Source organism: Lonchura striata, chromosome 32 (assembly GCF_050655825.1).
Source record: "Lonchura striata isolate lonStrDom1 chromosome 32, ASM5065582v1, whole genome shotgun sequence".
In the NCBI taxonomy this organism is placed as follows: domain Eukaryota; kingdom Metazoa; phylum Chordata; class Aves; order Passeriformes; family Estrildidae; genus Lonchura; species Lonchura striata.
In genome coordinates, this window is record NC_140734.1 from 2,224,823 (window position 1) to 2,248,274 (window position 23,452).

Consider the following 23,452-nt stretch of genomic DNA (forward strand, 5'->3'; position numbering starts at 1 on the left):
AAGCACCTCTGGTCGACTCACCCAGATCTTAGCATAGTCACTCTCCTCTGGGCTAGGGGGTTGTTTAGTGCTCACCCAGATGTTTAGAGCTTGTCTAACCCATTCCTCTGAGGACCCGAATATGGGCCAGAATGCATTTTTGGAAACTTCCCTCCCTCCCCACACTTCTATACAGTAATGTATCATTTTTGCTTTATCCTTTCCCCTCGTTCCTGGGAACTGTTCCCAATTGGTCAACATGAATCCCAGGGGACTGTCCTTAGGAACCGAAGGGAGTTTTACCCCCACTGGGGAGGGGGATTTACTCTTCCCCTGCCCCATTCCTCCGGAGTGCCTTCTAACACACACAAATAATCAAAGAGTCACAATCACTTCCCCTGGTTCGTGGCCCAGGCCCTCGCGGGCTTTGGGAACCGCACTACTGAGGGTCCGCGTTCACTTGGGGCGTCCGGCTGCTGGCTCCCCTCTCATGCAACTCACACACTCGCCACACTCCGGGATCCCGACCCCGCCCGAACGGAACCCTTATACTTACGCGTCCTGCGCCTTCGTCGGGACTTTGTGCACAAAATTTAAGGGGTATCTTGGGCCCGCTTCCCTTTCTTTGCTTTCCTCTCAAGGCTTTTGGGTTCGTCGGTCGGGATGAGGACAAGACCCCCAGTCTGAGTCCGCTCAAAAGAGCGGAGTTGTGGCGCCTCTCCCAGAGAGGGGTCCTCCAAATCCACGATCCGAGTCACGGCACCAAATTGTTATGAGTGAGCACAAGAGGCCATCTGATCCGATTAACAGAATTTATTTAATTCATTTAAGAGAGTATATGAGAGCAAAGCAAAAAGCAGCGCTGTGGCGACAGAGGGGAGCAACCGCTCCGCCAAACTGCCGCCCTGTGATCCCCTAGCTCGCTCTTCTTATCTCCTTCCTTAGTTCACTCGTTTCTTCTGCGCAGTCGCATTCTGTTGCTAGGTGGTCGTTTTCTGCCTCCTGGTGGTCGTGGGATGAAGGCTGGTTGTCTTCCTCACAGGTGTCCTTTGATCTGGGGATTCTCACAGTCTCAAGTATACGTGTTATCTTAGAAATGCATGTTATCAGTTAAGCACTGCAAAGCCTATTGCCTACTACCGCTGTAAAAGGTTAGGAATGCGTATTATCAGCAATTCACAGCCTGTTGCCTATTACCGCTGTAAAAACAAACTTCTTTGAAACAAATTACTATCTGCAGCTGCATCGAACAAAAAGGTCACCCTTCTCTTACAGTGCCAACTGGAGCTGCCGGTGCCTTCCCCGGGAGCGCCGCCCACTAAAACGTGGGTCTGCTCCCACCGGGGTAATTTGACGGCCGAAAGGATAAATCCACGGGTCTCCTGGACTCCGAGGGTCCTCTGCCGTGGGGTCAGGCTGTCTTCTGGCCCCCCGGCAGGCGCCAAATTGCCACAGCCCCGCCCCAGAGCACTGTCCTCAGTCCCGGCTAGCTCTCCTGCGGGGCGAGTAGGGCGAGTGGAAGCACCCACCACTGTACCAGCTGGGCTTTGGAGAGTGCTTTGTGGGTCCTGAGGTCGCTGCTGATTCCCCCGGTGAGGAAATGAGGAGAGGCACTTGTTGGGGGCATGTTTATGGAGGTCCTGGGGATCCAACAGCACCGGAGGGGGCCAGCCAACAAGAGCTACTGAGGGGTGCTGGCAACATGTTCCATAGGGAGAGGGAGGGGGCCAATCAGCCAGTGGGGAACAGACAGGAGTGACTCTGTGGGGATTGACATCTGGGGGATCCAGTGAGGGAAAGACAGGGGAGGGGTCCCAGGATCTCATCCAATCACTCGGTGCCCTGGATGGAAGTTTCCAGAGGTAGGGGAAGGGGCACCGAGTGACAGACAAGGCACTTGGGAGAGGGCAGGGAACTGACTCGGCACCTTCCAGGGAAACCGGCACTTGGGGAAAGGCGGGAAAACTCAGGGAGAAACCAATACAGTATGGGGGTATACTGGAACAAACCATGACAGAATAAAGATGTAATAAAACATATAAAACCGCAACTCCACAAGATTTCCAATGAAATTGTGTTCAGAAGAGAGCATGGAGCAGCGGGGGGTGTTCTGGAGCTCTCCTCTTTGTAGTTTTCATTCTTCCTGGGACCTCAGACTGGTGACTTCATGGCTGCTGCTGATTTCCTTTCCCTTTTTTAGATGTAAATGGTGAAAGTATCTTTGACCTGCCTTACTGGACATTGTGAAGAGAACAGTCATCTACTGCAAGTGGAAGTGTCACAGGTGGAGCAGGGTTCTGTGAGTGCTGTGTGAGTATCAAATCAGACCTGGTCACACCTGGTCAGAGCTGCCAGAACAATTGGTCCACGCTGCCCTTCCCTGCTCTGCCTGTTCCACACTATTTCATGCCAGAGTAATGGAACTGCTGTTAAGTGTGTCACTCGAGCCAGGACAGCAGAACCAGCAGAAGCCAGCCCCGGAATTAATGGGACTCTGCAGAGGAGCCCCAGACTGTTCATCAGTCTGCCTGCAGAACTGGCTCCAACTCTGAACTCTTGTAACACACACTCTGAAGAAAACATCCTTCTAATATTTCTTATAGGCACTTCTGACTGAGACACTGCATCTGCTTGTGCAGGTAAGAATCCAAAAGTTCTTACTTCAGGAAAAACCCTGTGGTGGTGCACATCCAGCATATGCTATCAGCACATCCTGACTGCACGTGCAGTAGAAGAAGCAGCAGCATTGTACACGTGGGTTTGTTTAGCTGAGCTCCCCTACACTTTAAACAGAGTGCTAACCACAACTATAGTTAATGGCACACCGGTGCCATACCTTGCTCCTTAAAGCCTCCCTGTAACTCAACTTTGCAAAAACAAGTTAATGCCGAGGCTGAACGAGTAACTGCGGTCTCGGTCCGGCAGTGGAGGGCTGACAAACACTGACTTTCCGAGAGTAGCATCTCTCCTGCAGCACTCGGGCCCGGCCGAGCCGCCCCCGGGAGGCCGGTGCAGAAGCCGGCCCGGACTCACCTGCAGCGCCAGGCACCGCGCCCCGCTGCTCTGCAGGGCGGCGCGCATGTGCTCCAGCAGCTCCCGCAGGTGCTGTTCTCCTCCCGCAGCCTGGCCATGCACTCCTCGGCCGCTCCAGCGCCACCATCTCCTCGCAGCGCTCTCGGCAGCGGGGCCCCGGCGGCCGCCGCTCGGCGCTGCCCGCGGCTCCGCGGCCGGCGGGGTCGGCGCGGCGGCGGCGGCGGCGGCGGGGGCTGCGCAGGCGGATCTGGGTCTCGATGTGCTCGCTCTCCCGGCCCGGCGGCAGCCGCGGCCCCGCGCGGGTGCTGAAGTGGCCGCAGAGCCGCGCGTGGAACTGGCGGAAGGTGAGCTCGGCCGAGAGCCCGTCCCACAGCCCCGCGCACTCCTCGGGCTCCGCCGCCTCCTCCAGCCCCAGCACCCGGCACAGCGTGCGGCAGTCCTCGCCGGGGATGCGGCCCGCCGCGGCGCGGCCCAGGCGCTGCAAGATCTCCTGCAGGTAGCGGTCCAGGCCGGTGGCCAGCACGGCGATCTCGTTCTCCACACCGCGCACCAGCCCATAGTGGGAGGCGAGGGCGCTGACCAGCCACTGCGTGCGCCGGGCCGGCCGCCCGTAGGGGTCCCAGCCCTCCGGCGGCTCCATCGCGCCCGCCCGGCCCGCGGCGCGGCCCGAGCATCCCGAGCGCCCGCCCGGCCGAGCGCTCGGCCCCGGCCCGCGGCGGGGCGGGACGGGCAGGGCGGGGCCACCGCCGCTCCAGCGCCGCTCACCGAGCAGCGTCCGCCTTTGTCCGGCACCAAAAGGGATTCCGGCAAAGCGGCCCGGTGCCGCCCTGCTCCGTCTGGCTGCCGAGCCTGCGCCCCAGGTGCGTCTCTCATTTCTTAACTCCTTTCTCCCCTCGGCTTTCTCTTGAACGCAAGCAAGACAGCAGCATCGCACAATCCACTTGGACAAGTAAGGCTCGTGAACGAGTGAATGCTTCTGCTAAATTAAAAGCCCAATGTGCTTGAAAGCCGACCTTCTGTTCGCTCAGACCTGCTCATCTCTGTCGATAAGCTGACTTTATGTGTTGCTGTGTGGCTTTGCAGGGGTCTGGCATAGAGATGAGTAAGCGTTAAACTCGCTCAAAGGAGCTGCCCAAAGCAGTCACTTTAGTCTCTCTTTGGCTGGCGAGTAGGACCGGCCTTGTTGAACACAGGCAGCAGCACAAGCAGGGATCCTCCACCAGCAAAGACATGCCACAAGCCAGGACAGGTGCAGCGATACACAGAATAAATAAATAGACTCCACAACTCGATGTAGTTATGAAGTGGGTATGTATGACAGCGCTTGGCACAAGTGAGATAGCTCTCCAAAACCTTTTGCCCCGAGCTGGAGTTTGTCCCAATATTTTATTCACAAAGGTGTTCCATATGCAATACATTACACAACTTTTCTATGCATATTCAACCCCTGGCCCCGCCTGTCTTTGCCTCTCATGCTAAATAGGTCCACGCCCTTCTGGGCATGCATGGTTGTTTGTGGTGGTCTTTACGGAGGTCTCTGGTGGTCTTTTGAGGCTGAAACCATAGCCTTCCTCTGCATTGAAATTTTGAACTCTTCTCCTCTGTGCATGCACTTTTGGCCTTCTGCTCTGTTATCTGGATAAGTCCATCATCCTTGACAGAGGGGCCTCCTTATCTGAGTTCTTTGCATTCCTGGTCTTCTCTGGTATTTGTCTTTTTGCAAGAAGCTTTAAAGTTTTTGGTTTTGTTTTTTGTTTTTTTTCTCTCATTCCTATGCCTTTTGTGCCATGGCAGAGGTTTCTTAAAATTCAACAAATGATTCTACAAATATGATACATTCATTTTTGATACATTCATTTTGTTAGCTCAAGTGATCTCTGGAAAATCTCTTATTTCACGGGCACCAGAGGGGACTGTGGCACCAGAGGGGACCGTGACAGCAGCCATGCCCCGCTACCATGACCAGGGTGGCAAACCCAGGTACTGCTAACAGGCAGGCAAGGCATCATGAGGAGCCAGGTTTGGGGACCATCCAAGGAGTCCTGTTTGAATATTCTCTCTAGGACAAAATAAAGCAAACCAAACCTGCTGATATGTGAGGAAAGTGAATTCAAGTTCATTTAAAGTGCTGCTCAATCCAGGGCTGGGTTTCTTTTGAGTGAAGTGATGCTAATAAATATTTTCTTTCATATGGTGGGGTTTCTCTGCAAACAGGCTTTGATGAGAAATTTCTGACCCCATTTGGTTTTGCTCTTTTAAGATAAATCCAGAACCTGAGTAGCTTTGTTGAGGAGTGAAGAATTGTTTGTAGCTCAGTTTTTTCTCAGGAAGAGCCTTACATTTTAGCACAGGAGGAAGGTAAGGCAAAGGTTTAAAAGCTTTCCCCTCCTGGAGTGCCACATTCTCAGAGGAATCTGTGAGAAGAAGTCCCCTCAACCAAGGCCAGGGCTGTTTGCCTCCTCTGCAGGCTCAGTATTCTGGGAGTTCCACAAACCTCAACTGCCACTGTATTTTCCTCTGAATATTTCTTGTTGTGCAGTACACAGGGAGAATATTTTATGCTAGATTCCCCTCTGGGCATTGAGGGAAATCTCAGTAATTCTGGTGCCTTTTAAGTCCAGATGAACTTTTTATGAATAGTAAGGAAAAGGGAAGAAGTACTATGGAAAATTAATTGCTCAAAATGTGAGTGGCCCAACCAAACTAAAAACGAAGTCTAAACTGAATAATTTTTTTTATTTTTTTTCCCCTGATAGGTGGGGTAAAACATGCAGTGCTAATAAAGTCTTTAAGAGATACAGCCAGCAGCCAACTGTATGAAATCTAAGAGGTAAAGGATTAAACAGAACAGGGAAGAATCGTCAGCCCTTCCTGTTGAAGGTAGAACAATATGAAAAGTGACTCTGGCTGTTGTCCATGGGTAAGGTGTGTTATTTGTAAAGGAGAGCAGGTGCCCCAAGCTGTTGGTGGCCCATGCCCTGCCGTGGCTGGCCCACATCCAGTCCTAGATGGACCAGGGCGGGGGGCTCGGGAGGGGAGGAGGTGGGGGGATCTCGGGAAGCTTCTGCATCACGGCCGGTCTGGGGGGCCGTGGGGGAGGCACGGAGCGCTGGGGCTCTGCTTTCTTGGGCAGCTGCTGCTGCTGAGGCGATGTCTGAGAGCTGCCAGACCCGTCGCTCTCTGGGCTCCCTGGGGGCGAGGGGGAGTCACGCCTTCTCGGCCGGGATGCTGGAGCTGCGGCAGCGCTGCTGTGGAGAGAGCAGTGGCTGAGGCCCCAGCTGCCAGTGGCACACAGGGACCCTCCTGCACAGGAGGGCCCAGAGCTGGCAAGGCTCCCCAGCACGGCTGGAGCGGCTGGCACACCTTGGCCCAGCTGGACAGCTGCCCCTCGAGGCCCCGGCGAGCAGGGGACGGCTCTGGGCAGGCTCCCTGGCCAGGAGCGGGCCCCAGAGCGCCTCTGCCTTTCAGGGGCCATCTCGTCCCCGCTCTTTCTCCTCCCCACCTTGCTGTGCCTCTGCCCTGTGCCCCTGGGGCTGCTCCTGGCCAGGCAGCCTCAGGGGGAGCCAGCACTGGCTGCAGCCCCAGCGGCCCCCCAGGACAAGGCCCAGCAATGAAGAGGCCAAGGAAAGCACTGGGCAGCAGCAGAACCCTCAGCAGAGTTCTTTGGACAGCTATGGACTGGCCACAACTCCACTGCAGCCTCACTGGGAATCTTCCCTATCAGCAGCCTTTGAAGATGCTGGAGGGTAGAAATCCGCAACAACTTACGGTTTCTGTTCCTTCCACCACCGGAACCCGACATAGCACAGGACCACAGAAAGTGGCACAGTGAACAGTGTCACCACCGTGCCTATCATGCAGGACCTGCGCACATCCGGGGGACAGAAAACTCTTGGCGTGCTCGGTGGATTCAGAGCATCTGTACTGGACTTGCCAAGCATTTCTGTGGGAGCAATGGGGAGCGTGAGCCCGCGCTGTGCTGCACTGCTGAGCTGGCAGCACGGTGGATACGGCCAGGACGTTCTCTGTTTGCCCAGAGCTGGGGCCTGCAGGCACCTTGCCGCCCCTTGGCACAGGCTGTGCCACCCAACAAAGCCCAGCAGGCCGGCAGGAGAGCCCGGGGCCAGCGCAGCTGCTTGGGCCGTCGCTGCTTGGAGGGACAGGGGCCAAACCCATCCCTGAGCAGCCCCTGCCAGCCCTGGCCCTCCCTGCCCTGTGACAGCTCCCCCAGCCCCAGGGGACAGAGTCAGGCCCTGTCAGGACACACTGGAGCAATTACCTCCTGTGCCAGTGCCTGGAACTTCCTGCCCTCCTGCAGTAAAGGCTGGCACTAGGCCACTGCTTCTTTCTGGAACAGCCACCTTCTGTACAGACTTTTGCTTCATCGCTTGAGAAAGAAAAGGCACAGCTGGATGAGATGGGACTGTTCCCCATCGGGGAGGTTCCATCTTCATGACCCAATACTGGTCAAAGTCATGGAGAATGATCAGGAAATCAGATGAACTTTTGCGATTAGAAAGAACCTTCCCTTCTCCAAAACACCACCCCTCCTGATCTGCCTGGAGACCAGGAAATTGCAGGGGATGTCAGGGTGTGCATGGGCCATGGTGCAGTATGGGCTCCATGTCAGCTGGTGCCAAATGTCTTCCTGCAGAGGCTGGGGAGAAGCTGCAGCCAGCCCAGGCTGGGAAACAGCCCTGCAGGCCATGAGAGCAGCAGCGGGGCAGCGAGGCTGCCATGGATCCCTTCCCACTGTGCCAGGCACAGCCTGTCCAGATGTGCAGGGAACACCCCTGGCTGCTGAGTCCCAGGGGAAGGGGGAGGGAAATGCACCCACCACGCTGTCTCTCCAGATCACTCAGCATTTGGTCCAGATGTTTGGCAGCCTCCAGGGATTTCCTGTCTCCTCTGCCTTGGTTCTTCTCTCTAGGAGGACCTTAACAGAAAGGTGTGGCACGTCTCCCTCAGGTTGGAGTGGCAGTGAGTGGCCCTGGGTGATTGGTGCCCTCCAAGGCATTCCCTCAGCTCTGCCTTCCACTCAGGAGCAGGGGCAGGGGGACCACGAGCCTGCGGTGGGCCCACACTGGGAAGGAAGGAGCTCCTTGCGGGGCAGTCAGGGGAGAAAGGACTCCCTGGAGCTGCCAGCAGCTCTAAACCCAGCCCCAGTGGAGGCCAGGGCTTGGCAGCAGCAGCAGGAGCAGCTCAGGCTCCCTGGGGCCGGCAAAGGAGCTGTGAAAGGCTCAGCCCAGGGGCACAGCCCAGGGCCTGGCCCCTTCCCTCTCTGCTCTTCTCTGGGGCTGCACAGAGCACACAGAAGGACACACTGACATTGCACATGAGTGGAAGATGGGCAGCTAAATGCTCCTTCCTCCCACTGACAGTGATCCTGTGGAATCACTGTTGGGCTCTAGAAGGGAGCAGGGCAAGTTTTACAGAATCTTTCAGCCCTGAGATAATGTTAAGGTAAATGGATCATGAGTGAGCTCTTGTCAGAATGACATTGATTATTCTTTTAGGAAAGACACACGGAGTACTTGCCTCCACCACGATCTAGATTCTCCAAACCATCATTCACCAGATTTTCCATATAAGCCATTTTATGATACCAATCTAGAAGGGAGCAAAGACCAGAACCAGTTCCTCATGTGCTGGGATCCCTCTCTGCCTGTGGGAACTGGGCACTGCAAGGGGTTCAGGTAAGGCCATTGGATCCAGATGTGAAAAGACACAGCCAAAGCTGCACAGGGGTCTGGGGAAGTCAGGGCTGTCTCCTGGCCACTCTCCATCCTCTTTTCAGGCCCTGTGCAACATCCCTGGGAGGGGTGGCATGAGTACCCCAAGGGCCATGGGGCCCTCTCCCTCCCACAGAGGGAAACAACCGTAAAGTCCTGGGGATAAGTGCAGCATGTAGTGCCAGAACCATTCCTTCCCTCCTGCATTCCCTCTCTCCCTCCCTCTGTTGGAACTGCTCCCCCAGCCCAAGGGCTCATACCCAGGCCCTGTCGGGACACACTGGAGCCTTCATCTCCCCCTCTGCCCTTTCCCCACCATGGGCACCCCGTGCAGTCACTCCCGGGTTTTGGGATGTGTCTCCCATGGAGGGACCCCAGCAGGACTGCTCAGTACCCTGAGTGCCCTGAGCATAACAATTCCTCTGGGCTGTGCCAGCCTTGTCCAGGCTGTGCCCGCTCTGCCAAGTAGCAGAGAGGGCAGCTCAAGGCTCAGCAGGGCTCAGGCCCAGAGGCACAGCAATTACCTCCTGTGACTGTGCCTGGCAGCGCCTCCCTTCCTGCAGCAGAGGCTGCCAGTGAGCCACTGCTTCCTCTGGGAAGCTCAGCCTTCAGCACAGCCTCTCCTTCCATTTCTAGAGGAAGGAAAAGGGACAGCTGGATCAGGTGGGGCTGTTCCCCAGTAGGAAGGTGGCATCTTCAGGAGGCAGTGAATGTCAAAGTAATGGTTAAGAATTAGGAAATCTCTAAAAACTATTTGGGTGGCCACAGCTCTCTGCTCTCCAAACAGGTGCCCTTTCTGATCAACCCAGAGAATGGGAAATTGCAGGGCATGTCAGGCCCGTGCTGCAGTTTGGGGTCCCTGTCAGCTGGTGCCAAATACCTTCCTGCAGAGGCTGGGGAGAAGCTGCAGCCAGCCCAGGCTGGGAAACAGCCCTGCAGGCCATGAGAGCAGCAGCAGGGCAGCGAGGCTGCCATGAATCTTTTCCAGCTGTGTCGGGCACAGCCTGTCCAGATGTGCAGGGAATGCCCCTGGCTGCTGAGTCCCAGGGGAAGCCTGAGAGAAATCACCCACCTTGTCCTGCCTGTTCCATTTCCTTCAGCATTTGCCTCATGTTTTCAGGTGGCTCATGGTGCTTCTTGTATCCTGGAGCTTTTATGTTCCCTGTTGGAGGACCTTAGAGCAAAACATTTCCATTTCTCAGTGGATCCCACAAAACCAGTGCTCAGCCTGTGGAGTCAGCAGAGACACACTACTCACCCCTGCGATGGGAGCTGGGCTTGCGGGCAGTAGCCATAAAAGGAGCTAGAGAAGTCCTCCCTGCAGCCACACCTGTAACTCAACAGCCACAGGAGCTTCTGTCATTGCTGCAGATCTTGCACAGGCAGCACTGAGCCCCAGGAGCGGTGAGGGGATGGCCCAGGGCCAGGGCACACACGTGCATGGTTCTGTCCTGGCGCCTGCAGCGATGCCCCCCTGGCCGAGCTTTGGGCTCTGAGCTGGCAGCTCTCGCAGGGGGAAAGGCCTTGACCTACCCTCACCATCTCCCAGAGGCTCAGTGATGGGGATGGGTTGGGAAGCTGCACCACCTTCACCAACAGGTTCAGCTGCAAAGAAAGGCAGGACAGAACAGCTCCGGTGGTGCTGCAGGAGATCCTCAGGCTGCACCCAAGGCTCAGCCCCGGGGCACAGCCCTGGGCCCGGCCCCTTCCCTCTCTGCTCTTCTCTGGGGCTGCACAGAGCACACAGAAGGACACTCTGGCATTGCGCACAGGAGGAAGATGGACAGCTAAATGCTCCCTCCTACTGACAGCAATCCTGTGGGATAACTCAGGGCTTGAGAAAGGAGCAGGGCAAATTTTCCTGAATCCATCAACCTTCAGAGGAACTTAGGACAGAAGGGAGCTCTTGCCAGATTGACACTGATTATTCTGTCAGGAAAGGTACATTGAGAACTTGCCTTCAGCATCTGGAAAGGTCTTGAAGTCGTCATTTACCAGCATTTCCAAATCACCCAAGTCATGATACCAATCTAGAAGGGAGCACAGATCAGACCCATTTCCATGGTGTGCTGGGATCCCCTTCTGCCTCAGGGAACTGGGAACTGACAGGGGATCAGTAAGGCTGTGGGAGCCAGGTGGCAATGGACACAGCCAAAGCTGGAAAAGAGCCTTGGGAACTCTGGGCTGGCACCTGGTCACTGCCCACCCTCTTTGCAGACGCTGTGCAACATCCCTGGAGGGGTGGCTGGCACAGCCCAGGGCCCAGGGGGGCTCTCTCCCTCTATCAGAGGAAACCCTCCCTAAAGCTCAGGGGAAAACCATCCCCAGCGCTTCCCGGGGAGCAGGGAGCGCTGTCCTGGGAAAGGGCAGCCAGGCTGCCGGCTCACCTGCTCCCCGCACTTGCAGCGGAGCAGCCTGGGCAGCCCTGGCAGGCAGGGCCACGGCCAGGAGGAGCAGGAGGAGGAGGCGCAGAGCAAGGGCCATGGTGCCTTGCCCTGTGCCAGTCCCGCCGCTCTCGCTGCCACCACTGTCCTGAGGCCACTGTCCCAATGTCATCACCACTGCTGCCACTGCCGCTGCTGCCGCAGCAGTTGTGCTCCAGGACTGCCTGCTGGGGCCTTGTGGTGCTCTGCAACCACGGGGCTCTGGGACCTCTGTGACCTCAGAGCGTGCTGTGAGCTCAGCCTGCTGTGACCCCAGAGCCTGCTGTGACCTCATGGCCAGGCTGGAGTTGCCTGGGGAGTGGGTTCTACTTTCTCTGGGAGTGAGCTCATCCTGCCCAGCAGCTCTGCCCAAAAGCTGTGACACAGTCCCAGCCCTGCTGATCTCACAGCTCGAGGCATGAAGGGATGGAGAGCAGCCCGGCCAAGAAGGATTTGGGGCTGCTGCTAGATGAGAGGCTGGACATGTGTCAGCCATGTGTATCCAAAGGAAAATGCCCAGCAGGTTGAAGGAGGTGATTGCACCGCTCTGCTCTGGTGAGACTCCACCTGCACTACTGTGGATGATGTTTTATATTGCTGGCCTGGGGTTTATGTACAAATGAGGAACGGAACAGGACTGCTGAGGAACACGTCTCGAGCTGTTTCTTTTCTAGCATCAGTCTCATTACATCGTTGTGACAATGGGTAGATGCCAGCAACTCACATGCCCGGCAGCAGACAAACAACTTAATTTTATAACATACTTTACAAGATTTTGACCAGTCATACAAAGCAAAAGCATACTGACAATAGATTTATCCAACCACTATAAGCACACATACCTTTTCTTAAAAAAATGCTTGCTTCTTTCCAATACAATACCTACTTGTATTTTAAGCCTTAAAACCCAATGTCCAGAGCTCCATTAGTAAGCTTAGAACTTCCTAATATCTTGCTAGATATACTTTTCTGTAGCTTAGGGAGTCATTCTAGCCACATGTTAATACACAGACCATTGTTCCATTTGTCCTAACTTTTCTGCTTCTTACATAATTTTTCTGCTGACAAATCTTAGTGCTTAGCTTTAGTTGCAGTTTTGCTGTCTCTGAGGCCTGCTTTTTGCAGCTTTCCCAAAACCCTCTAATTTTAAAGATTCATGCAATTTACAGCAACTTTGGTGAGCCAGAGAGAAGTTTGATAAGAGGATCCATGTTTAGCCCAAAAGAATTTTCTACCAAGGGCGTTGATATACAAACCAAGAAAGAAGGATGAATAAGAGAAACCTGCAACTGCCTATTCCAATAAGTACTTTGCTTGTCTCTTGTGACCAATGAGTAAAGTGTAAACTTACACGCTTTGTAAGAATGTAGGAAAAGCATGCATGCTAGAATAAAAACAGGCTTTGAAGCCTTCTGGAAATGGAGTGTGTTGCTTTGCATTGTCTCCATCTCTACCACGACAAGAGTACTGCATCCAGCTCTGGCTCCCAACACATGAAGGACATGGTTCTGTTGGGTCTAGTCCAGAAAAGGGACAAAATGCTGTGAGGGCTGGAGCCCTTCTGCTTTGGAGATAGGCTGGGAGAGCTGGGGCTGTTCCTCCTGGAAGAGAGAAGACTCCAGGGAGACCTGATTGCTGCCTTTCAGTACCTTCAGGGTAAACCTGATGGGACAGAATTTTTAGTAGGGCCCTTTGTGACCAGAGCGAGGGGGTTTCGTTTTAATCTAAAAGACGGTCGATTCAGACGAGACAAAAGAATCCCATTCTTTAAAATAGTAGGCTTTGAAACCCTGGCACAGGTTGCCCAGAGAGGTGGACATCAACCCTGCAGACATTCGAGCTCGTGCTCTGAGCAGCCTGACCTAGTTAAAGGTGTCCCTGCTCACTGCAGGGCATGGGACGAGATGGCCTTTAAATGTCCTTTCCAACCCAAGCCATTCTGTGCTCCTGTGCACCATCAAAGCAGTGCTGGATTAGTGCTGGGCTGATTATGCTGGCACCTGTATTTTGGTAGTTGTGCCATTTAGCAAATGGCCAAGAGAGGATTGATGGGCTGGGCAGTGAAGTCTGCAAATAACACACAGTGTGCTCAAGGAGAAACTGGAGAGGAACACGGTTTCCAGTTCAGACCAATGCCAGCATTTTGCTGCCCTTTCCATGTTAAGAAATAAAGGAATGTCCTGAAAATCCCTTTGTTGTGTGGGTGTCCTCTTGGCTGTATCAGTACTTGTGTTCTGTAGAACAGGTAAGTTGTTACAGCTTCTTACCCCATTTTATCACTGGATAAAACCCAAATACTGCATTGCTCCCTATCTACTTTCTTCCAAGTCAAGGCAAATTTTGCTCATTATTGAGTGGGACATAATCATCTGTTCACAAGCAAATTCTTGTTGCCATTCACACCATGTTGATTTGCTCTAATCAGACTCCAACTAAGGCCTACCTGTCACTAGAATTAATGGTGATGCATTGTGAGGCAAAGTGTCAAGTAATTTGTCCTGGTGTCTGGCACTGCAGAGGGTTTTTCTGTACTTGAATGACATTTGGAGACAGCTGTAGTCTACCATACTTCTGGCATCGTAGGATTGAAGAAACAGCCTTTGAAACAAGATTTTATCCTTCCTTCCTCCTCCTCCTCCCAGGAATATTGATCTCTGAGGTCTAAGGTCTTCATCTGCCTCACAAACGTTGTTTTAATTCAGAACAGGCATCCAGGCAGTGAGCCACAAATAAGGACTGTGGTTGTGAATCTTGAAGCAGTACAGGTTTATATCACTAAAAGTAATAATCCGTTTCCAAGGTTAAGCCAAGCACTTCCCAAATAACTCCACCTAACCTCAGGGACGTTTCCACATGGATCACCATAAAAGTTGGCAGTGGAAGTTTCAGAAAGCATCACCCCCTTGTCAAAGCTTGGAGTGGGGAGTGAGACTGTCTTCAAAATTAAAAATGCAGCTTTCTGAGATCTTTATATTCCTAGAAAAATAGAATCAGAATTGTTCATATTTGGAGCATTAATTAATGAATGACAAATTGTCAATATCACTGCTTGGGGAACAAAAAAAAAAAAAAAACATAAATAAAAATAAGTTTACATGTAGATAATAAGTAAACCGTAATGCTAAGAGAAAAACCAGACCTGGCAAAACCAAAAGGCTGTTTCATCTGTCTCAATACAAAAAAACCACAATTGACTAGAATCAGAGATCCTCAAGGCCATTACTAGATACGGGAACTTCCAGGTATTGAGAAAAAAATGAAGGAAACAGTAGTGTGCAATTCACAGAGGTAACCTGGAATTTATTGGTGGACTTGTTGGAAAAATTTCTGAGAGCACACTGGAAAACCATAGGGACTGATCAGACAATGTGTAGGCATTTCCAGCAGTGTGAGGGATGTTTCTGGGACCAACTGCAGGGAAGAAAAGCAGCACACAGTTACAGGGACGATTTCTTTTCTGGCTGTAGAATTGATGACGGTCTGTCCCCCTGGGGCTGGGGGAGCTGTCACAGGGCAGGGAGGGCCAGGGCTGGCAGGGGCTGCTCAGGGATGGGTTTGGCCCCTGTCCCTCCAAGCAGCGACGGCCCAAGCAGCTGCGCTGGCCCCGGGCTCTCCTGCCGGCCTGCTGGGCTTTGTTAGGTGGCACAGCCTGTGCCAAGGGGTGGCAAGGTGCCTGCAGGCCCCAGCTCTGGGCAAACAGAGAACGTCCTGGCCGTATCCACCATGCTGCCAGCTCAGCAGTGCAGCACAGCATGGGCTCACGCTCCCCATTGCTCGCACAGACGTTATCACTGAAACAGGAATATATGTCCTGGATCCAGTGCGCATCCCAAGAATTGTCTGCCCCCAGCATGTGCACAGGTCCTGCATGATAGGCACGGTGGTGACACTGTTCACTGTGCCACTTGTGCTGATGGGCTGCTATCTTGGCATTCGGAAGCTGTACGAGAGCAGATGGTCAGTAGCTGATTTTTCTCTCCACTTTTCTTGTAGCTCTGCTCATAGCACTGGTAGTCTGACTCGTAGTCATGCTGCAGTGGAGCTGTTGCCAGTCCATGGCTGTGCAAAGAACTCTGCTGAGGGTTCTGCTGCTGCCCAGTGCTTTCCTTGGCCTCTTCATTGCTGGGCCTTGTCCTGGGGGGCCGCTGGGGCTGCAGCCAGTGCTGGCTCCCCCTGAGGCTGCCTGGCCAGGAGCAGCCCCAGGGGCACAGGGCAGAGGCACAGCAAGTTCTCAACAGTATTTGGGCAACACAGTTCAGGAGAGGACACTGCTTATTTAGTAGCTCATGTAAAGTTTCATGGTAACAGTGATGTTACCGCACAAGCAAATTTGTTCCAGTTCCATGTTTAAAGAAATCCAACCTGATGAAGGTTTGGCTTTGGCCTTGAGGCTTTGCTCTTTGTGTGAGCTGTTCTGGATTGATTCCCACTCAGTCTTGGAGCCAGTTTGGGGTGAAGGCTCATCCCAGCCCTGACCCTTGGCAGTTCTGAGCTCAAAGGGACCGCCAAGGCTGCAGTGCACATGACGGGGGTTCAGGGCTGTATTATCCAAGGACTTTGAGAAGTTTAAATAACTCTATTTTTACCACATCGTTTTCTTCATGGAATTCCTTCTCTTTTTTAAAACGTAGTTTTAACAATCTTAGTTTTAAATAAACCTCCTTTTCCAGAGCTTATTCCAATTATTTGATATAGTGAATGATGACCTAATTACTCCAATGAACTAGAAAACAGTAAGTACAGTATAATAGTGGAGCTATTTTTGGATAAGAAAATAATCCTAGTGACTAGAAAGCTATTACAGCTTCAAAGCAGCCTTGGGACTAGAAACACATGAAGGCCCCCACCCCGAGAGACATTACCACTTCAAGTAACATGGTTACTGACAGCTTTGCACCACTACAGAGTAAGCACAACCAAAATCCAATCATTACAGGTTTTTTCTTCTTTCTCGGGCCTCACATGTGGTGCCAAAAATGGCTTGTTTAGGGTAAACTTGGGAGACAACTTTTGCAGTGGTTTTTTTAGAAAGCAGATTTAATTGGCCCATCCCCCAACTGGTATGGGAAAAAAAACTTCTTTGGAGAGAAGTGGCAATAAGAGAAGGAGTTAACAAGAATACAACTTCTTTATTGCTAATGTTCAATACTAAATTCTGTAATCTTAGGCTAACTAATCCTATGCTTTTAAGAAATAATCATCTACTCAATCCTAACTTGAAGAATCCTAAAACCTTAACCTTGTTTTAAAATAAAACAGCTCGGATTCATAGATGTGTCCTTGCTGAAGCAGACGACTGGTGCCAGGACTCCACTTGCTGCTTGCCAAATTCAGATACTCATTGCTGAATGTGGGACAGCTTTTTGTAGAGGTACTGGCATCTGCTCTTCATCTCAGAGTAGCTGGGGCTACCCTAGGAAGGAGAAATCAAAAGAAAATTAGGGCATGTCAACATTTCTGCAGAGTTTAGAATTTCATGACCTTTTCATTAAAATAGCCTTGAGGCAGACTCAGAGGCTACCAAGCCAGGCCAGTCTGGTTTTATTAATGTAAAAAAATAAAATTACTCTCAGTATGGAGAGTTTTGTGGAAGAATGGCTTCGTGAGAAAGGACATGACTACGTGCAGTTAGTGAAGCAGTAGCTGAAAATTGCACAGTGCAGCAATAGCAGATGTAGCAATAATATCTTATGTCCTTGGCTAAGCTGGTTCTCAACAGTAGAATGTTCAGCAAAAAGATAAATGTAAGGGAAAACAAAGCAAGCTTAGAAAGCTCCAAAGGCGGGGTTGACCTGTTTTTCATACACCAATGATGAGCTTAAATTTTGCAATATGCATGAGCTTCATTATAACGGGTATAACTATACATGTGTGCTTGAAATAAACTGAGACTTGTTGACATTATAGAATGGACTTGTCTCCCGTCATTTTTTCCACAAAATGGTGACCCGATCGACGTGATAGGCGCCACGGTGGAGTGACGAAAAAGGGTTCGGGTCCTGATGCAGCCAGGACGGCAAAAGTGCTGAATTGAAATAGAGTGCACCGTGCCCCAGGTGACTGCAGAGGCAAGCCTGGCCGATACGTGCTGCCGACGACCTCGGAGGGCTGCAACAGCGCTGACAATATAGGTATGGAGAGGCAAGCAGCATATGATTTATTTACTGCATTCTTGCAGAAAAGGCAGATTAAAGGCATTGATTTGCAAAAAGATCTGCCAGGGTTATTAACATATGGGTATTCTAAGGGGTTCTTTGTAAATCCTCATACAGTACATGAGTTGTCTGAGTGGCGTAAGTTTGGGGATAAACTATGGGAGGAAGTTTTAGATGATGATAAGACAGCTAAAAAGTTGGGAAAGTGGTGGAAGATAGTTCACAATGAATTATTACAACATCAGGCAGAAAAGAAAGCTGCCGAGCAGAGAACTTCAGCACTAGAGAAAAATAGAGGTTTTAGCGGGGAGGATTGGTTGCCTGGTGTTTCCATGCCACCTGCTGTGTCTACAGTGGAGTTACCTCCCTTGCGACCTGTGCCTGAGGATACGGAAACAGAGTCCCGTTGTGAGCCCACGGCTCCTCCAGCCCCCTCAGAACAGAAATCGACAGTTCGTCAAAGTTTGTCTGCCAGTAAGCCGACCCCTAGGGCAGAGTCTGACCTAACGGAGGCTCTGGCCAGGGAACGGAGGGAAGTTTGGGCGACTTTGGCAAGAGAGGAGCTGGACAAAGGAGATGGGCAGGCTTTGGAACTAGCAACAGAACTGGCTTGTCCTGTAATTTTTCAGCAGCAGGCAGGCGGGGGGTTAACAGCTCAGATTACACCGTTAGATTGGAAGTTGTTGTCACAGTTGCGAGCTACAGTGAGTCAATTTGGAGTTACTAGTGAACCGGCTAGGCAGATATTGGATTATGTTTGGAGTACTAATATATTGCTACCAGGAGATTGTAGAAGTCTTGCTAAGCTTATTTTCTCGCCACATCAGAGGCTTTTGTTTGGTGCACATTGGCAGGCAGAAGTTAATGAAGCTGTAGCTATACAAAGACAGCCTGGAGATCCTCTTCATGGAGTAACTATGGATGAATTGATGGGCTTAGGACCATATTTTCGCACTGAGGCACAAGCTATGCTAGGACCTGAGAAGTGTCGAGAGGCAATGCGACTAGCTCGAAGGGCTATAGATAAGGTGAAAGACCCGGGAGGTTTGCCAGCGTATATGGGAATTAAACAAGGAAGGGATGAGACTTTTGGAGCATTTATTGATAAGGCAGCGGCAGCAATAGAGAGAGCTGGAGTGCCTGAGTTTATGCGTGGATCATTGTTGAAGCAGTGTGCTTTGCAAAATTGTAATGCTTCTACAAGAAGTGTGTTAAACACATTAGGAGCTAATTGGACTATAGAAGATGCATTAGAGAGGATGGCTACTATACCAACGGGGCAGCAGGCATTTTTAGTTGAGGCTATTAAAGAGCTGGGGGAGGGATTAAAAGAGCAGGCAAAAGCTTCACAGACACAAGTGTTAGCTGCTCTTGCACCCCTCCAAGCGTCAGTAGCAACCCAGGGAAATGTTTACGGCAGTCGTATGAGATGTTTCCGATGTGGAGGGACAGGACACGTTCGGCGAGAATGCTCTGCTGCTGGAATATGGTGTCCTAAGTGCAAATCGGATACTCATAACATTGCTGCCTGTAAGAGGAGACCGGGAAACGCCCGAAACAGCGCGAACAAGAGCAGCCGCGCTCCGACACAAATAGCTGCTCCAGCTTGTCCAACAGGACACCTTGCGTCCAGCCACAAGAGGGAGCTTCGGGATGGACTTGGCAGCCGCAGTAGAAGTGACTTTAATGACACCACAGCCGCAGAAGGTCCCCACTGGAGTTAATGGACCTATTATAATCGAGGGCAGGACAATGGGAGCTTTGTTATTGGGAAGATCATCGGCCTCTATGCTTGGATTATTTGTGCTGCCTGGTGTCATTGATGCAGACTATACTGGTGAAATTATGATTATGGTTCATACTCCATTTCCTCCTATTCGGATTAATAAAGGACAAAGGATTGCTCAATTGGTTCCTCTAGAGCAAGTTACTAAGGCTGTATCCTCACGGAAAAGCCGTGGAGGAGATGGATTTGGATCTACAGGAGGTTTGACTTGATTAACTTTGGATCTGAATGACAGACCAAGAAAAGAGGTTTTGTTGGAATATAAGGGACAAAAATGTATGCTTACAGGTTTGCTGGACACGGGTGCTGATTCAAGTATTATTGCACCACAGTGTTGGCCTGCACATTGGCCTTTACAGCCAGCTGCTACAGCAGTAACAGGAGTTGGAGGTTTAACTCTTGCAAGTCGCTCGCCACCTCTTACTGTTTCAATAGATGGTAAAGTCATAAAGGCAATATTTTCTGTTGTTCAGTTACCACCTACGGTGCAATGCCTAATTGGGCGAGACATTTTGACACAGTTAGGGGTTGTCCTGACAAATGAGCACCCTTTGGGATAATAGCCATTGCTTGGACTTTCCCGATTCCCATAATTTGGAAAAGTGATGAGCCTATATGGGTAAAGCAATGGCCTTTAAAAAGGGAAAGTCTGCAACATGCTCATGCCTTGGTCACTGAACAATATCAACAAGGGCATCTGAAATTATCTACAAGTCCTTGGAATACCCCTATCTTTGTGATAAAGAAAAAGTCAGGGAAATATCGCTTGCTACATGACTTGCGGGAGGTTAATAAACAGATGGAGCCAATGGGTGCACTACAGCCAGGTCTGCCTAATCCAGCAATGTTACCTGAAGGATGGCCTCTATTGATAATAGATCTCAAAGATTGCTTTTTCACAATTGCTTTGCATGACAGGGATACAAAGCGCTTTGCATTTACTTTGCCAGCTCTGAACAGAGAAGGTCCAGATCAAAGATTTGAATGGACGGTTTTGCCTCAGGGTATGCGTAACAGCCCTACTTTATGTCAACTTTACGTAGATTCTGCATTACAACCATTGAGGCAACAGTGGCCACAAGCTATCATTTATCACTATATGGATGATATTTTGATTGCTCAGCCTAAGTCATTTACAAGTCAACAGGTTAAACATGTACAAAACTTGCTGGGACGTTTTCAGCTTGTTGTGGCCCCAGAGAAAATACAGTTAACTTCTCCTTGGAAATACTTGGGATGGACATTGTCTCAAAATTTGGTAACACCTCAGAAATTAGAACTGAAAACACAGATTGTTACTTTAAATGATGCTCAGAAATTACTAGGTGATTTACAATGGCTTAAACCTATAGTGGGCCTTCCAAATGAACTGTTGGATTCTCTTAGACCCTTATTGAAGGGCACAGACCCAACAGCACCAGTGACCCTTAATCCTCAGCAGAAAAGGACTCTTCAGCAAATTACAGACTGTGTGGTTCAGGGTCGTGTACATCGGCAAATACTGGGAATCCCGCTTAATCTCACTATATGGTGTGGTGAAAAACATTTGCTGGGAGCTTTAACACAGCTAGAAACAAAAACGGGGGAGATAAGGGTGTTGGAATGGCTATCCCCTCCACTTCAGCAAACAAAAACTTTAATTCAAAAAATTGAACTGTTAGCAGCTTTGATAAAACGGGGTCGTGAGAGAATTTTGCAGGTTGATGGGCAAGAGCCTGAACTAATACAGATTCCTATGAAAAAGGACTCTTTACAATGGTATTTGGTCAATAGTGAAGAATTGCAAGAAGCTCTGCTAGGAATAGGAGGTGCTGTCATAACTGAAAGTATTAAAAATCCTCCATTACAGTGGATTGGAAAATTTAGTTGGATGGTTCGGCCACAGCGAGAAAAGGAGCCGATTCCTGGTGCAATAACGGCATACACAGATGCAGGGAAGAGGTCAAGAACAGCAGCAATTACATGGCAGGAGCAGGGAGTCTGGAATCATGAAATTCTTACTGCAAATGATTCAGATACCCTTCAGACCTTGGAGTTAGCAGCTGTGGTATGGGCTCTAACAGTCCTGAAGGGGCCTTTGAATATTGTTACAGATTCCTTGTATGTAGTTGGTGTCGTGGAAAGAATAGAGGACGCTGCTATCAAGGAAGTACGAAATCAGAGACTATTTGAACTGTTCATACAACTTCAAAAAGCAGTAAAAATCCGAGAACATCCTTATGCTATCATTCATATAAGAAGTCACAAATGGGAAATTGGTTTAGGAGAGGGTAATGCTCGGGCAGATAAGCTCGTCACAGTGACTCAAACTTCTCCTTTATCAGGGCAAATGCTTGCTAGGGAGGCACATTCTATGTTTCATCAGAACGCAAAAGGGTTACAACGGGAGTTTGGAATATCCCATGCAGATGCCACTGCTATAGTGAGAGCTTGTCCTACCTGTAGTCATCATAATGGGGGTCATGGCATGGGATGGGGAGTTAACCCACGAGGTCTTTCATCTAATGAACTCTGGCAGATGGATGTTACTCATGTAAATAGTTTTGGTCGCTTGAAATATGTTCATGTTACTATAGATACATATAGTAAATACATCTGGGCAACAGCTCAAGCTGGAGAAAAAGCATTACATGTTATAAGGCATTTGTGTAGTTGTTTTGCAGTAATGGGAGTGCCAAAGCAGATTAAGACAGACAATGGTCCTGCATACATTGGTGGCAGGGTGAATAGATTCTTAAAATCATGGGGAATTAAGCACATTACAGGAATAGCACATTCTCCCACTGGACAAGCAATTGTAGAAAGGGCAAATAGAACCTTGAAGAGATATCTGGAAAAACATAGAGAGATTGGAGATGTTCAGGAAAGACTAATGAAAGTGCTCTTTGTTCTTAATCATTTGTGTGTATTTGGGGATTCAGAGGCACCACCTGCAATGGTACATTATGGACAAAAAGAAATGAGAAAAAAGGGCAAAGAAGTATGGGTCAGGTATAGGGACCCTAAAACAGGTATTTGGCAGAACCCAGCAAAGGTCCTATATTGGGGAAGGGGATATCTTTGTGTTTCCACCCCTACAGGTTCACTCTGGGTGCCAGCAAAGTGGACTAAACCAGCTCTGGATGATTCATCTCACAGCCCCCCTGGCGGATCAGGATCAGAGGAGAATTGAAGAAAAGCTGATTCGCACAGTGGGACCTATTCTTCAAGAGATAAGAGGACTTTCCCCAGTGACTGATCAATTTTTGCCTTCAGAGTTAACTTTTACAGCAATTGTTACAGCTATTGAGGCTTTACAGACTGTTCATATTCCAGGACCAAAGAATCCTGAGTGTCTTAGTTGTGGGAATTTTAATTGTAACAGTTGGATTGCTTTTGTTTGTGGGGGTTGTAGAAAAACATACTGGGAAGATCAAGTATTTTTAAAACGACATTTTTGGTGTAAACATTGTGACTTTCAAAAACGAGGAGATTCTTGGCAGAGAGATTTAATACGAGACACAGGCTTAGGAGTTGCTATAGCTTTACAGTTATTTGAAGCACCAGAACAAAAAATATTAGCTTTTTATAGGTGGGAAGCAGAACACGCTTGTGATAGATTAATTAAGCAAGCAAATTCAAAAGTTTTATCAACAAGGTGTCAAAAGCAAGTGAAGGTATCTATAAGATCTTATTTAGGAAAACCAGTAGTAGGAAATCCAGACATAGAATTAGATAAGCCTATTAAATATGTGCAGACATTAAAATTAAAATCCAAGCAGAAGAAATCATGAGAGCGATAAGGTGGATAATCTATTTTGTTCTTTTGACTAATCTTTGTCATGGACTAATAGAATTTAATCAGCCCAGAGAAAATATTTGGGTAACCTTGGCTAACATGACTAATCAAAGTTCACTATGCCTTAGCTTGGGAGGAGTGACAAATCCATTTCGTACCTGCCTAACAGGTGTTCCTGTCTGGAGACCAGAGGAATTTTGTGGGTTGATAAGGAATCAGACGCTTTGCAAGAATTTTGCAAAGGTGAAAGGGCCAGACAAGAATATTGGTTATACAGAAGCTCAAAGAGATGGCTATAGGCAATGTTTGTTGATACTGTCACTTAAAGAAACATTGCAATCTCCACCAGAGGAATTAGATCTCTTTGGAAGTGCTAATGCTAGTTTAGGGAATGTTTCAACAGGAGGATGGTTTAGCTTTGTTCCATTGAATTTGCAGAGTGTAAATAACCCAAGAAACAAATGGGCTTCTCTAGACTCTTCACTGGATTCAGGTAGGGTAGCATCACAGTTATATTCCAACTGTGATGGTTCCAAGATAATCAAACCCTTAAGGTTGCCAAAGGG

General features: G+C 50.0%; 2 protein-coding genes across 2 annotated transcripts; one reads left to right on the top strand and one right to left on the bottom strand.

Moving 5' to 3' along the window:
* Positions 1-1,465: 1,465 nt before the first annotated feature.
* On the bottom strand, positions 1,466-6,869 carry LOC146764606 (EF-hand and coiled-coil domain-containing protein 1-like). Its single transcript, XM_085564048.1, has 5 exons — positions 6,781-6,869; positions 4,026-4,099; positions 3,134-3,915; positions 2,927-3,102; positions 1,466-1,619 (listed from the first exon to the last, which is right to left on the bottom strand). Exons 1-5 carry the CDS (start codon positions 6,867-6,869, stop codon positions 1,466-1,468), a joined length of 1,275 nt encoding a protein of 424 aa, XP_085420174.1.
* Positions 6,870-16,136: 9,267 nt separating this feature from the next.
* LOC146764607 (uncharacterized) lies at positions 16,137-22,213 on the top strand. Its single transcript, XM_085564111.1, has one exon. It carries the CDS (start codon positions 17,301-17,303, stop codon positions 19,044-19,046), a length of 1,746 nt encoding a protein of 581 aa, XP_085420237.1. The 5' UTR covers positions 16,137-17,300; the 3' UTR covers positions 19,047-22,213.
* Positions 22,214-23,452: the final 1,239 nt, after the last annotated feature.